At 43.0% G+C, this 13,419-nt stretch overlaps 1 protein-coding gene across 1 annotated transcript in view; it reads right to left on the bottom strand.

Annotated features, from left to right (window-relative positions):
- LOC311134258 (inter-alpha-trypsin inhibitor heavy chain H3-like) overlaps positions 1-12,120 on the bottom strand; it is a 48,145-nt gene extending 36,025 nt beyond the window's left edge. Inside the window, exons 1-12 of the mRNA XM_084167884.1 lie at positions 12,012-12,120; positions 10,965-11,128; positions 10,750-10,854; positions 7,856-8,018; positions 7,523-7,633; positions 7,126-7,254; positions 6,925-7,041; positions 6,612-6,780; positions 5,848-5,958; positions 5,565-5,746; positions 4,906-5,085; positions 4,555-4,676 (exon numbers count right to left, since the gene is read on the bottom strand). Coding sequence (XP_084024010.1) covers positions 4,555-4,676; positions 4,906-5,085; positions 5,565-5,746; positions 5,848-5,958; positions 6,612-6,780; positions 6,925-7,041; positions 7,126-7,254; positions 7,523-7,633; positions 7,856-8,018; positions 10,750-10,854; positions 10,965-11,128; positions 12,012-12,089 — 1,631 coding nt within the window. The 5' untranslated portion in view covers positions 12,090-12,120. The remainder of the gene's footprint in view (positions 1-4,554; positions 4,677-4,905; positions 5,086-5,564; positions 5,747-5,847; positions 5,959-6,611; positions 6,781-6,924; positions 7,042-7,125; positions 7,255-7,522; positions 7,634-7,855; positions 8,019-10,749; positions 10,855-10,964; positions 11,129-12,011) is intronic.
- Between the last annotated feature and the right edge of the window lie 1,299 nt (positions 12,121-13,419).

The following is a 13,419-nucleotide window of genomic DNA, read 5'->3' as shown; positions in this document are numbered from 1 at the left end:
GAAGCACTTCTTACCTCGAAATTGCCACTCTGTTCATGTTGAATAAATTAGTCTATCATTTTGAACTAAGCAAACTGCTAAATCGTTCATTTTACATCTTGCCTAGGCTACTGTAGGCTGTCTGAAATTAGATATAGGCCTATCAGGTTACCTGCATCTAGCTAACCAAACCATGACAAAGTTGAATTACAATCATAAACCCAGGTTTGAGTCAGTAGACCTAGCCTATTCCTGTTGAATGACAAGTCAATCTCCCTAATAGGCCATTTATAACGGTTTGTAGTCTTAACATCTGGCACATAATAACGGCACAATTGCCAGAAAATAGCCTAACATTCGTTTTTGAAGTTTAATAAGGGCTAATTATTTTTTCTGTTGATACAGTTCAAATTCCTTTATTAGTTACATTAGCTCGCAATATTTATTATGTTGATGGAAAACCACATTTTGCTTCTTAGTTTGTTAGAAGTTAAGTCAAGATTCCTTCTTAATTCGCTCAATAACGTTATGGAAAAAGGGTTTATTAGCTAAATGTGGCAACTCCTCTCTTGCTGGGAAGAAAAACATGTTGGTCTAGTTTTCAGGCCTTGTGGGTGGGTTTTGAGTAGTCATTGGGCTAGACATTTTAGCTTGACCTAGCAACCCTGGCTGGCATAGTGTTTAGTTCATTACCAAGTGCAGCTCGCAAGCTACTGCTGTGAACACAGATTTCTGTTTTGGACATTATTTCCTTTCTGACTAATTTATTCATCACTGTGCATGAATACCAGAACTGTAATTTCCAGAAATGTAACTGTATTCGGAAAGTCTTCAGACCACTTTACTCTTTCCACATTTTGTTACGTTACAGCCTTATTCTAAAATTGATTAAATTGTTTCCCTCATCAATCTACACACAAAATCCCATAATGACAAAGCAAAAAAAGTTTTTTATTAATTTTTGTACAAAAACAAACAAAAAAACTACGGAAATATCGCATTTACATAAGTATTCAGACCCTTTACTCAGTACTTTGTCTTCTTGGGTATAACGCTACAAGCTTAGCACACCTGTATTTGGGGAGTTTGTCACATTCTTCTCTGCAGATCGGCTCAAGCTCTGTCAGGTTGGATGCACAGCTATTTTCAGGTCTCTCCAGAGATGTTCGATTGGATTCAAGTCCGGGCTCTGGCTGGGCCACTCAAGGACATTCAGAGACTTGTCCCAAAGCCACTCCTGCGTATTCTTGGCTGTGTGCTTAGGGCAACTGTCCTGTTGGAAGGTGAACCTTCGCCCCCAGTCTGAGGTCCTGAGCACTCTGGAGCAGGTTTTCATCAAGGATCTCTCTGTACTTTGCTCTGTTAATCTTTCCCTCAATCCTGACTAGTGTCCCAGTACCTGCAGCTGAAAAACATCCACACAGCATGATGCTGCCACAACCATGCTTCACCGTGGGGATGATGCCAGGTTTCCTCCAGACGTGACGCTTGGCATTTAGGCCAAATAGTTCAATCTTGGTTTCATCAGACCAGAGAATCTTGTTTCTCATGGTCTTAGAGTCTTTAGGTGTCTTTTGGCAAACTCCAAGTGGGCTGTCATGTGCCTTTTACTGAGGAGTGGCTTCCGCTTGGCCACTCTACAATAAAGGCCTGATTGGTGGAGTGCTGCAGAGATCATTATTACAGAATGAAGTATCTTGTTTTTATGCTATCTATCTAACATTATTAGCTACATTTGTGACATCTTGTATTTATAACTGGACAGTTAATTGGATAATCACAGCTGAGTGACGTGGCACAGAATTGCAAACATTGTTCATCTCCAATCAACATTAAATAACCCTAAACTGAGGAACTGTCCCTCTCACTTCTCTCTAATAGGAATACAATCTCCATAACTTCACCTACTCAATCAGTGTAGAAATTCCAGAGGCATCACCCTCTAATTCAGTATTGATTGATATAATTATTTATGCATGTAATTAATTATGTTGCTAGATGTTTAAATTCACTTTTCCTATCTTTATTTTGCGTTTTGTTTTCGGTTGTGGCCTGGCATATCCAGGTAACTGCCAAAATAAAGGAAACACCGGCATTAAGTGTCTTAATAGAGCATTGGGCCACCACGAGTCAGAACAGCTTCAATGCACCTTGGCATTTGTGATTGACATATATTATTATCACAATCAATAAAAGACATTAGTCTTTTTGTCTGTGTCTTTTTACCTTTTCACTGCCGCCCTGTGTTGTCTTTGACTTGAACTCCATCTTGCACTTGAATACATCTTCTCCCTCTCAGATAAGTCTTTTAAATGTACCTTTCCTTCTTCCTTTCTTATAGCATTTTCCCCCCTTATTTTTTAAAAAATATTCTTGATATCACACAGGGGCAGTTTTTATCCTCTCTGTCTTTCTGCTGTACTTTTCGGCATGTTGGCACATAATGGATGTCCCTGTCCTTCAATAACTCTACAAATAATCCAAAATAGAAATTATTATCTATGATTTTAATGAACACTGCTCAAAAAAATAAAGGGAACACATAAACAACACAATGTAACTCCAAGTCAATCACACTTCTGTGAAATCAAACTGTCCACTTAGGAAGCAACACTGATTGACAATAAATTTCACATGCTGTTGTGCAAATGGAATAGACAACAGGTGGAAATTATAGGCAATTAGCAAGACACCCCCAATAAAGGACTGGTTTTGCATGTGGTGACCACAGACCACTTCTCAGTTCCTATGCTTCCTGGATGATGTTTTGGTCACTTTTGAATGCTGGCGGTGCTTTCACTCTAGTGGTAGCATGAGATGGAGTCTACAAACCACACAAGTGGCTCAGGAAGTGCAGCTCATCCAGGATGGCACATCAATGCGAGCTGTGGCAAGAAGGTTTGCTGTGTCTGTCAGCGTAGTGTCCAGAGCATGGAGGCGCTACCAGGAGACAGGCCAGTACATCAGGAGACGTGGAGGAGGCCGTAGGAGGGCAACAACCCAGCAGCAGGACTGCTACCTCCGCCTTTGTGCAAGGAGGAGGAGGAGGAGCACTGCCAGAGCCCTGCAAAATGACCTCCAGCAGGCCACAAATGTGCATGTGTCTGCACAAACGGTCAGAAACAGACTCCATGAGGGTGGTATGAGGGCCCGACGTCCACAGGTGGGGGTTGTGCTTACAGCCCAACACCGTGCAGGACGTTTGGCATTTGCCAGAGAACACCAAGATTGGCAAATTCACCACTGGCGCCCTGTGCTCTTCACAGATGAAAGCAGGTTCACACTGAGCACGTGACAGACGTGACAGACGCCGTGGAGAACGTTCTACTGCCTGCAACATCCTCCAGCATGACCAGTTTGGCTCTGGGTCAGTCATGGTGTGGGGTGGCATTTCTTTGGGGGGCCGCACAGCCCTCCATGTGCTCGCCAGAGGTAGCCTGACTGCCATTAGGTACCGAGATGAGATCCTTAGACCCCTTGTGAGACCATATGCTGGTGTGGTTGGCCCTGGGTTCCTCCTAATGTAAGACAATGCTAGACATCATGTGGCTGGAGTGTGTCAGCAGTTCCTGCAAGAGGAAGGCATTGATGCTATGGACTGGCCCGCCCGTTCCCCAGACCTGAATCCAATTGAGCACATCTGGGACATCATGTCTCGCTCCATCCACCAACGCCACGTTGCACCACAGACTGTCCAGGAGTTGGCGGATGCTTTAGTCCAGGTCTGGGAGGAGATCCCTCAGGAGACCATCCGCCACCTCATCAGGAGCATGTCCAGGCATTGTAGGGAGGTCATACAGGCACGTGGAGGCCACTCACACTACTGAGCCTCATTTTGACTTGTTTTAAGGACATTACATCAAAGTTGGATCAGCCTGTAGTGTGGTTTTCCACTTTAATTTTGAGGGTGACTCCAAATCCAGACCTCCATGGGTTGATAAATTTGATTTCCATTGATAATTTTTGTGTGATTTTGTTGTCAGCACATTCAACTATGTAAAGAAAAATGTATTTAATAAGATTATTTCATTCATTCAGATCTAGGATGTGTTATTTTAGTGTTCCCATTATTTTTTTGAGCAGTGTAGATCATCATATCAGATGTTTTTTTTCAATCAATGTAAAGAAAAACAGTGTCAATAGACTTATTTTGGACTTTAATGAATCCCAATGGCTAGAATATCCTTTGGACAAATGTATATCCCCCAAAAAACATTTTAGTTTAGTCCCAAAACCAAACTTTATATATTTAAAGTATTATATGTTTGGTATTGGCACTTCTTAGAAATACATGAAGATTTACTAACTTGTTCACTGATTTTCTTAAAATGGGGGTTGCAATCCCATTTTCTGATTTTAATTGTAGGGGTGTGGCTTAAGGCACATTCATTCTACAGTCTTTTAATGTGTGTGTTTTGGTAGTGACATCAAAAGTGGGGCCAACATTTTTCAGAGGAAAATTCATTAGATCAGTATCTTTCAATTTAATAATAGAACAACTCAGATGGAGACCTGCATAGACACAGGTGTAAACACACCCAATCACAGACGCAATGCCATGCAAAGCAGACTCACTCTTTTTCCAGTAGCTGCTTAACAGTGAGGTAGGCCCAAAGCCTCTGGATGTGGTTGTCAGACCTGGTTTCAATGGGCTCCTTCGTTGGTATTGTCTCAGAGTACATCACCTTATTGTTTTTCTGAAATAATCAAGGCATCCTTACATCACAATACTAAACATTGACTTTATTGTATATTTTTATATTTGGCTGAACTATCTCTAAAGTACTCATATGGGGTGATATTTTTATCAACATTTAATTTTGTATTGCTTTCAAAATCAAAAGAACATACAAAACAAGGAACAGGACAGTGTGGAGTGATCTGACCTATGAACTGGTGAAGGAGGCTGAGTAGAGGTGACCTCACCGATATGGCTATGACCTCTGCAGTGAACGTCTCTATGTTGTTGTCGGTGATCTGACCAGACACCACGATCTCGGAGCCGTTGTAGTACTGGCTGAAGTTGGTCTGGGTCAGGTTAGCCCCACCCACATACACCATCTGCACATCCGTCAATAAGGGTGTGGCCACCTCTTCATAAAAGCCCTGTCAATCATACAGTACAGTCAGCCTAGCGGTTAAGAGCGTTGGGCCAGTAACCGAGTTGCTGGTTCGAATCCCAGATCCAACTAGGTGAAAAATCTGTCAATGTGCCCTTGAGTAAGGCACTTAACCCTAATTGCTCCTGTAAATCACTCTGGATAAGAGCGTCTGCTAAATGACTAAAATGTAAATGTCCAGAGGCCATTAGTCCCGGCCCCTGCTCCCCCTAGTTTCTTCTCACATAATCTACATTTAGGAAATCAGGAAACAACAGTCAAGCCTACTTCGATGAGATACGATCTTATTGCACTTTAAAGGTTGGTTCGGCCCTTTAATATTCCAGATAATTAATTTGGGACCATTTTTGATCATTAGTGTTTTATGAATTTTGTTGAGAAACAGTATGTAAGAAATAATTCAAATCCATTGTAGTGCAGGGACTGTAGTGTGAATACACTGCCTCACAGTGTGTGTTCCCTTACCTGCAGCTGCAGAGCAGCATCAGAGTCCTCATATATTCTGCGTCCCACACCGCTGTTCTCCAGTGCCATCTTCTCCAGGAACTCAAAGTTGACATCCATTCCAAAGCCGAGACAGTAGAGAGGGAATTTCTTACCAATGGCTTCCTTTACATTCTTGTGGATCTTTTCCAGGTTGGTCTCACCTGAGGAAAGTGAGATTGCCTTTCATTGTGTGTGTGTGTGTGTGTGTGTGTGTGTGTGTGTGTGTCCGTGTGTGTGTGTGTGTGTGTGTGTGTGTGTGTACCTGTGGTTGGGTCTCCATCAGTGAGTAGTATGAGGAGGGAGGCTGAGCCCTCTCGTGGGTTTCGTTTCAGCATGGCTGTGCCCTCCAACACAGCAGCATTGATGTCGGTGGCTAAGAAGAGAAGAGAGAGGACAATACATCTATGTATTAGCTCCTGTTGTCACTGACTAAACTATTGTTCATATCTCCCATTATTTTACCCTTTTGTGCACTTTGGTTGTATTTACACAGCCACCCTAAGAACCCAAATGTGATTTTCTTTATATATCCAATGTTTTTTGTTTACTGTCCATTTCTAGTAACTCTTCCTTTAAACATTTTGGGGTGGTTTACATTTGACATTTTAGTCATTTAGCAGACGCTCTTATCCAGAGCGACTTACAGTTAGTGAGTGCATACATTTTCATACTGGCCCCCCGTGGGAAACTAACCCACAACCCAGGCGTTGCAAGCGCCATGCTCTACCAACTGAGCTACAGGGTCATGGTAACGGCAGGTCATGTACAAAAAACCCACTTCAGTTTAAAAAAATCTGATCTGAGCGTCTACATATGCAGTTGGTATAAATCAGAAGTTAAATGATGAGATTCCATGTGGTTATCGCTGTTTAAACATTAAGAAAAATGAATTGGATCTGAATTGGGCTGCCTGTGTAAACACAGCTTTTAAGACTTACAAAATTGTGATACACTGTAATTGTACTGTTGGCTTTGGAAACCATTGAAAATAGGGAAGAGGATCAAGTAAGTAAATAATAATTGTACCTCCTCTGTCGTGAATGTGCCGTGCAAAGCTCTTGGCAGCCTCCAGGTTTTCCTGGTTGGCCGGCAGCAGCTCCTTCTTCCAGGTAGACACAGAGTAGTCGAAGGTGATTAGGCCAAAGTGGTCATCATCTGCCAGGTCTACCAGGATCTTCAACAAGGCCTCACGGGTCTGACAGATCACAGTGCATCAAAATGCAATCAACCAATCAATAAATATTAATTGTCCCATGCATTGAATAGGAATATGTGGTGTATGTGTACATTGATAAATCGTTAAGCCTTTAGCGTCATTACAGCAGGCAACACAACAAACCTGCTCCATTTTCCTGCCATGCATAGAGCCACTCCGATCGATGATGAAGACTACATTCTTTGGTATGCGTGGTAGGTCACTGGGAGCAAAGTGATGGACAAAATACCCTTTTGACTCCTGAAGAGAGAATCAGAGATGGTGATGAAAAGACAGGGTAGAGATGAAGAAATGAATGACAGGAAGAGGGTGGAAGAAGTGTACCTTGAGATCTCCCATGGACGTGTTCCTGTAGACGTCATAGACAATGACCAGGTCTCCGTTCAGGCCCTGCTCTCCACAGCTGTCACACTGGCTCTGCTGCTCCTTGCTGGGGTAGAAATGTACCCAGGCCTGGGGAGAGGGTGGTAGTTTAGGCTTCTGCTTTTAAAAACACAGCCTGCTTTAGCTTAACTCTTTAGCATGAGCTAATTCTTATTAGCGTTAACATGCACAGAGATGTGAAAATCACTGTGGTGCGAAGAATAGGTTTTGAAATTATGCATGTCTACATCTTTTTGAAGGTGGCAATCCCCCTAGCTCATCTTAATGTGATATATGTTATGTATTGACTGGACTTGCCATTTTGGTTAGCTCTACATGACTCTGGTGTGGACATTACCTCACTAGAAGCGTGTGTTTTGGTGATGGCATTAGCCAGCGCTTTGGTGCTCAGCCCTCCTTTTATGTCCAGGAAGTTAATGCCTGGTCGCTCATTGATGTACACGTCAATCTGGCCATAAGGAAGAGAAAGAAAACATAACATCAACATCAAACATACATTCACTAGGAGGAGTATTACTGTTCCTGAATACATGCCTTGATAATGCTAATAACTCATCAATCAATGTGTGCTCTCTCTCTCTCTCTCTCTCTCTCTCTCTCTCTCTCTCTCTCTCTCTCTCTCTCTCTCTCTCTCTCTCTCTCTCTCTCTCTCTCTCTCTCTCTCTCTCACCTTGAAGTCAGCGACAGGCTGCATGGGTCGAGCATGGATCAGCAGTTCGTACTTGCCCAGTCGGCGTTTCAGCAGCTCCTCATAGGTCAGTTCAAAGGTCACCTTACTGAGCGCGGCCACAGTCACAGACGTCTTAAACTCCTCAAGGGTCCTCCCCACAGAACTGAGGAGACATAAAGAGACAGTCTAGCAAACATCAACACACACATATTGTAGATACTAGACAGAGATACACAGAGGGGCCCCTTCGGCAGCGGAGAGAAAAATCTGCAGTTTTAAAGTTCATTTCGTGAAATTCTACACATTTTTGCCATTGGTCTTAAAGAAAATGTTGCAGTTTTAAATCACATTTTCTGTAATGTCACACATTTTGCCATGGGGCTAAGAGAACATTTTGCTGTTTTAAAATGAATGTCCTGCAATTCTACACATTTTTACGATGGGGTAGAGAGATTGTCATTTTAAAGCTAATTTCCAACAATTCTGCACATGTTGCCATGACTTATGCCATGTTCATATAATATTTGAGTTAGAGAGACTAACAAAATAAATGGGGGACCCTGGAGGTCAGGGCTCCTGGAGATCAAGGCCCCTAGGCACATGCCCTGCGTGCCTGGTCAGAAATTTGGCCATGATTACAGTCCTACAAGGTTTAGATTGCTAGGTTAGTTTGTCTAGCCAGTAATCTAAAACATTTGAGCTGACATGAGGGGTATACTACAAAGCAGCATCAATGAGTTAGCCAGTTAACTTTGCTAAACAACCACAAATAACTATTCATTTTCTGGTTAATTAAGCAAGCTAAACTTATATATGTGTTTTTCGTTGTTCGGTCACTTAGAACATGCCAATTTCAAGCTTATCTAAACGGTATATACAGTACCAGTCAAAAGTTTGGACACACCTACTCATTCAAGGGGTTTTCTTTACTTTGACTATTTTCTACATTGTAGAATAATAGTGAAGAGATCAAAACTATGAAATAACACATATGGAATCATGTAGCAACCAAAAAAGTGTTAAACAAATCAAAATATATTTTATTTTTGAGATTCTTCAAATAGCCACCCTTGCCTTGATGACAGCTTTGCACACTCCTGGCATTCTCTCAACCAGCTTCACCTGGAATACTTTTCCAACAGTCTTGAAGGAGTTCCCACATATGCTAAACACTTGTTGGCTGCTTTTCCTTCACTCTGCCGTCCGACTCATCCCAAACCATCTCAATTGGGTTGAGGTCGGGGGATTGTGGAGGCCAGGTCATCTGATGCAGCACTCCATCACTCTCTTTCTTGGTAAAATAGCCCTTACACAGCCTGGAGGTGTGTTGGGTCATTGTCCTGTTGAAAACCAAATGATAGTCCCACTAAGCCCAAACCAGATGGGATGGCGTATGACTGCAGAATGCTGTGGTAGCCATGCTGGTTAAGTGTGCCTTGAATTCTAAATAAATCACAGACAGTGTCACCAGCAAAGCACCCCCACACCATAACACCTCCTCCTCCATGCTTTACAGTGGGAACCACACATGCGGAGATCATCCGTTCACCCACACCTTGTCTCATAAAGCCATGTCGGTTGGAACCAAAAATCTCCAATTTGGACTCCAGACCAAAGGACACATTTCCACCGGTCTGATGTCCATTGCTCGTGTTTCTTGGCCCAAGCAAGTCTCTTCTTCTTATTGGTGTCCTTTAGTAGTGGTTTCTTTGCAGCAATTCGATCATGAAGGCCTGATTCACACAGTCTCCTCTGAACAGTTGATGTTGAGATGTGTCTGTTACTTGAACTCTGTGAAGCATTTATTTGGGCTGCAATTTCTGAGACTGGTAACTCTAATGAACTTATCCTCTGCATCAGAGGTAACTCTGGGTCTTCCATTCCTGTGGCGGTCCTCATGAGAGCCACTTTCATCATAGTGCTTGAAGGTTTTTGCAACTGCACTTGAAGAAACTTTCAAAGTTCTTGACATTTGCCATATTGACCGACCTTCATGTCTTAAAGTAATAATGGACTGTTGTTTCTCTTTGCTTATTTGAGCTGTTCTTGCCATAATATGGACTTGGTCTTTTACCAAATAGGGCTATCTTCTGTATACCCCCCTACCTTGTCACAACACAACTGATTGGCTCAAACGCATTAAGAAGGAAAGACATTCCACACATTAACTTTTAAGAAGGCACACCTGTTAATTGAAATGCATTCCAGATTACTACCTCCTGAAGCTGGTTGAGAGAATGCCAAGAGTGTAAAAAAGCTGTCATCAAGGCAAAGGGTGGCTATTTGAAGAATCTCAAATATAAAATAGATTTTGATTTGTTTAACACTTTTTTGGTTACTACATGATTCCATATGTGTTATTTTATAGTTTTGATGTCTTCACTATTATTCTACAATGTAAAAAATAGTAAAAACAAAGAAAACCCCTTGAATGAGTAGGTGTGTCCAAACTTTTGACTGGTAGTGTATATATATTTCAGATTATTTAGGTAAATTAGCTGGCTAACTCATTGATCCTGCTTTGTAGTATACCCCTATCAGTGATGTAGTGGTAAAAAAGATAGGTGGGTAAACTCTGATTGCCGGTCGCAGCGAAAAAAGTAACGCTCCCTATACTTTCAACGCATTTTTCCTCAAAAGGTGGGTAAACTGTGTTTACTTGCATTTTCCCTCCACTACACCACTGACCCCTATGGGTAATTGAGTGACTATCAGTGACTTACATAACATTAGGAAAACTGCTGATGCACTACCATTTTTTAAAATTGAACCTCGTGTATTATACTATTCTAACTCTCAACAGCAGGTTGAGACCCTGACTGAGTTCCACAAACAAGTGGCCGCTTATGTCGCTTATTGGCTAGGGCCGGCCCTGCACACACACCCACACACACCTGACTATGCCAGCACTTTGGCCACGAGACACTGCCTGAGTGTACTGCTGCTGAGCCTCCTCCTTCTGTTTCACAACCCCATCATACGTCTGCCCATCAATGGTCCTGAGGAAGAGAGAGGTTTTTTTTACAGGTCTATATGCAAACATTTGTGTAAGCTATATGTAAGACAGTAGAGATATCTGCTCAATAGGGATACATTCATGTCGACCCACATTTTGAATGTACTGATGAAGGCCGTCTTGGGAATTTTGACATGGAATTCTATTTCCTGTGACTGGTCGATCCGATTGGCCACTCGGCTGGTGATGGTAGTGGTTGCATAGCGACTGGTCACTGTGGAGTTGACGTGAAAGCTGTAGATGTCCCAGTCCCTGTTCTATAAATGATCAGGAAACACCATCAACACTGTTTACTATCAGACAACATTTTAACACAGATGCAGTCTGTTAGCATTTCATGATTGCATTAATAATTTTTGCATCCCAATTTAGCATTTAAGAGTTGCATTTTAGAATTAGCTCTGATAACCCTCCATAATACTGTGGCATGCTGAGGCATGACCTGCCCAGAAAACAAGACTGCATCTGTACACACACACACACACACACACACACACACACACACACACACACACACACACACACACACACACACACACACACACACACACACACACACACACACACACACACACACACACACACACACACACTCACTCACTCACTCACTCACTCACTCACTCACTCACTCAGTCACACACACACCACACACACACACAAGCAATCGCACCATTTACGCATAAATAATAACCAGTAGAATTCAAGATGAGTATATCTGAAACCTGATTGGGCTCGGACTGGTTACACCTACTTTTTGTTTGACTGCCCTCTAGACTAATGCACTCTCAAAAGAGAAAAAAGCGTTGACCAGTTGGTCCTTCACCCCAGACGTGATATGATAACATGTTGCTGTTTGTCTAGCAAGGAGACATGGTGTTTGGGGCTGATAGGACAGCGAAGGGAAACAGCAACCAGGACTATAGCTCAATCTAACCCCTAACACTTTAGGGGATCTTGAGCTCGCCTACCTTGTGCTCTCTGCGCATCCAAAACTGTGGTCAAAAGACACATCTGAGCGGATGTAACCACGCACACACAAAGTCACAATCACATGCATGCTAATCAACACAACAAAACACATTATCATCCCTGACAGAGTGCCCTCCCCCTTCTGACCCTTTGTCCTGTGTGTGACCCTACCTTATTGTTCGGTGCCGTGGTAACGCAGGCCAGTAGCAGTCCAATGAGGCCGACTCGTACTGTGACTCCCTCCATCATGACCTCAGCAGAAATGAAGCCCCATAAAACACACACAGCCTTTTAAAGAGGAGCACAGTGTGCTATTGGCCAGCAACCAGAGAGCAGGGGCGTCATTTCAGCTAAACCTAGGGTATGGCAAAGTGATTGAGGGACGTTAGAGATAGTTTCGCGAGCCAATGCTAACTAGCATTATCCAAAGCGACTTACAGTCATGCGTGCATACATTTTTTTTTGTGTATGGGTGGTCCCGGGGATCAAACCCACTACCTTGGCGTTACAAGCGCCGTGCTCTACCAGCTGAGCTACAGAGGACCTTATTCTAAAATTCTAAAATTGATTAAATTAATTGTTTTTCTCATCAATCTACAAACAATACCCCCTAATGACAAAGCAAAATCAGATTTGTAGATATGTTTGCAAATGTATTACAAATATGAAAAAGAAATACCTTATTTACATAAGTATTCAGACCATTTGCTATGAGACTCGAAATTGAGCTCAGGTGCATCCTGTTTCCATTGATCATCCTTGAGATGTTTCTACAACTTTATTGGAGTCCACCTGTGGTAAATTCAATTGATTGGACATGATTTGGAAAGGCACACACCGGTCTATATAAGGTCCCACAGTTGACAGTGCACGTCAGAGCAAAAAACAAGCCATGAAGTTGAAGGAATTGTCCATAGAGCTCAGAGACAGGATTGTGGCGCAGTGGTCTCCCGAGTGGTGCAGTGGTCTAAGGCACTGCATCGCAGTGCTAGCTGTGCCACTAGAGATTCTGGTTCAAATCCAGGCTCTGTCGTAGCCGGACGTGACCGGGAGACCCATGGGGCGGCGCACAATTGGCCCAGCGTCGTCCAGGGTAGGGGAGGGAATGGCCGGCAGGGATGTAGCTCAGTTGGTAGAGCATGGTGTTTGCAACGCCAGGGTTGTGGGTTCGATTCCCACGGGGGGCCAGTATAAAAAAAATTATGCACTCACTAACTGTAAGTCGCTCTGGATAAGAGCGTCTGCTAAATGACTAAAATGTAAATGTAAATGTGTCGAGGCACAGATCTGGGGAAGGGTACAAGAACATTTCTGCAGCATTGAAGGTCCCCAAGAACACAGTGGCCTCCATCATTCTTAAATGGAAGAAGTTTGGAACCACCAAGACTCTTCCTAGAGCTGGCTGCTCAGCCAAACTGAAGAATTGGGGGAGAAGGGCCTTGGTCAGGAAGGTGACCAAGAACCCAATGACAGAGCTCCAGAGTTCCTCTGTGGAGATGGGAGAACCTTCCAGAATGACAACCATCTCTGCAGCACTCCACTAGTCAGGCCTTTATGGTAGAGTGACCAGACGGAAGCC

Source organism: Coregonus lavaretus (assembly GCF_964263955.1).
Source record: "Coregonus lavaretus genome assembly, chromosome: 8".
Taxonomy (NCBI): Eukaryota; Metazoa; Chordata; class Actinopteri; order Salmoniformes; family Salmonidae; genus Coregonus; species Coregonus lavaretus.
Note: the sequence above shows the minus strand (reverse complement) of the source record. Positions and strands in the feature narration are given on the sequence as shown.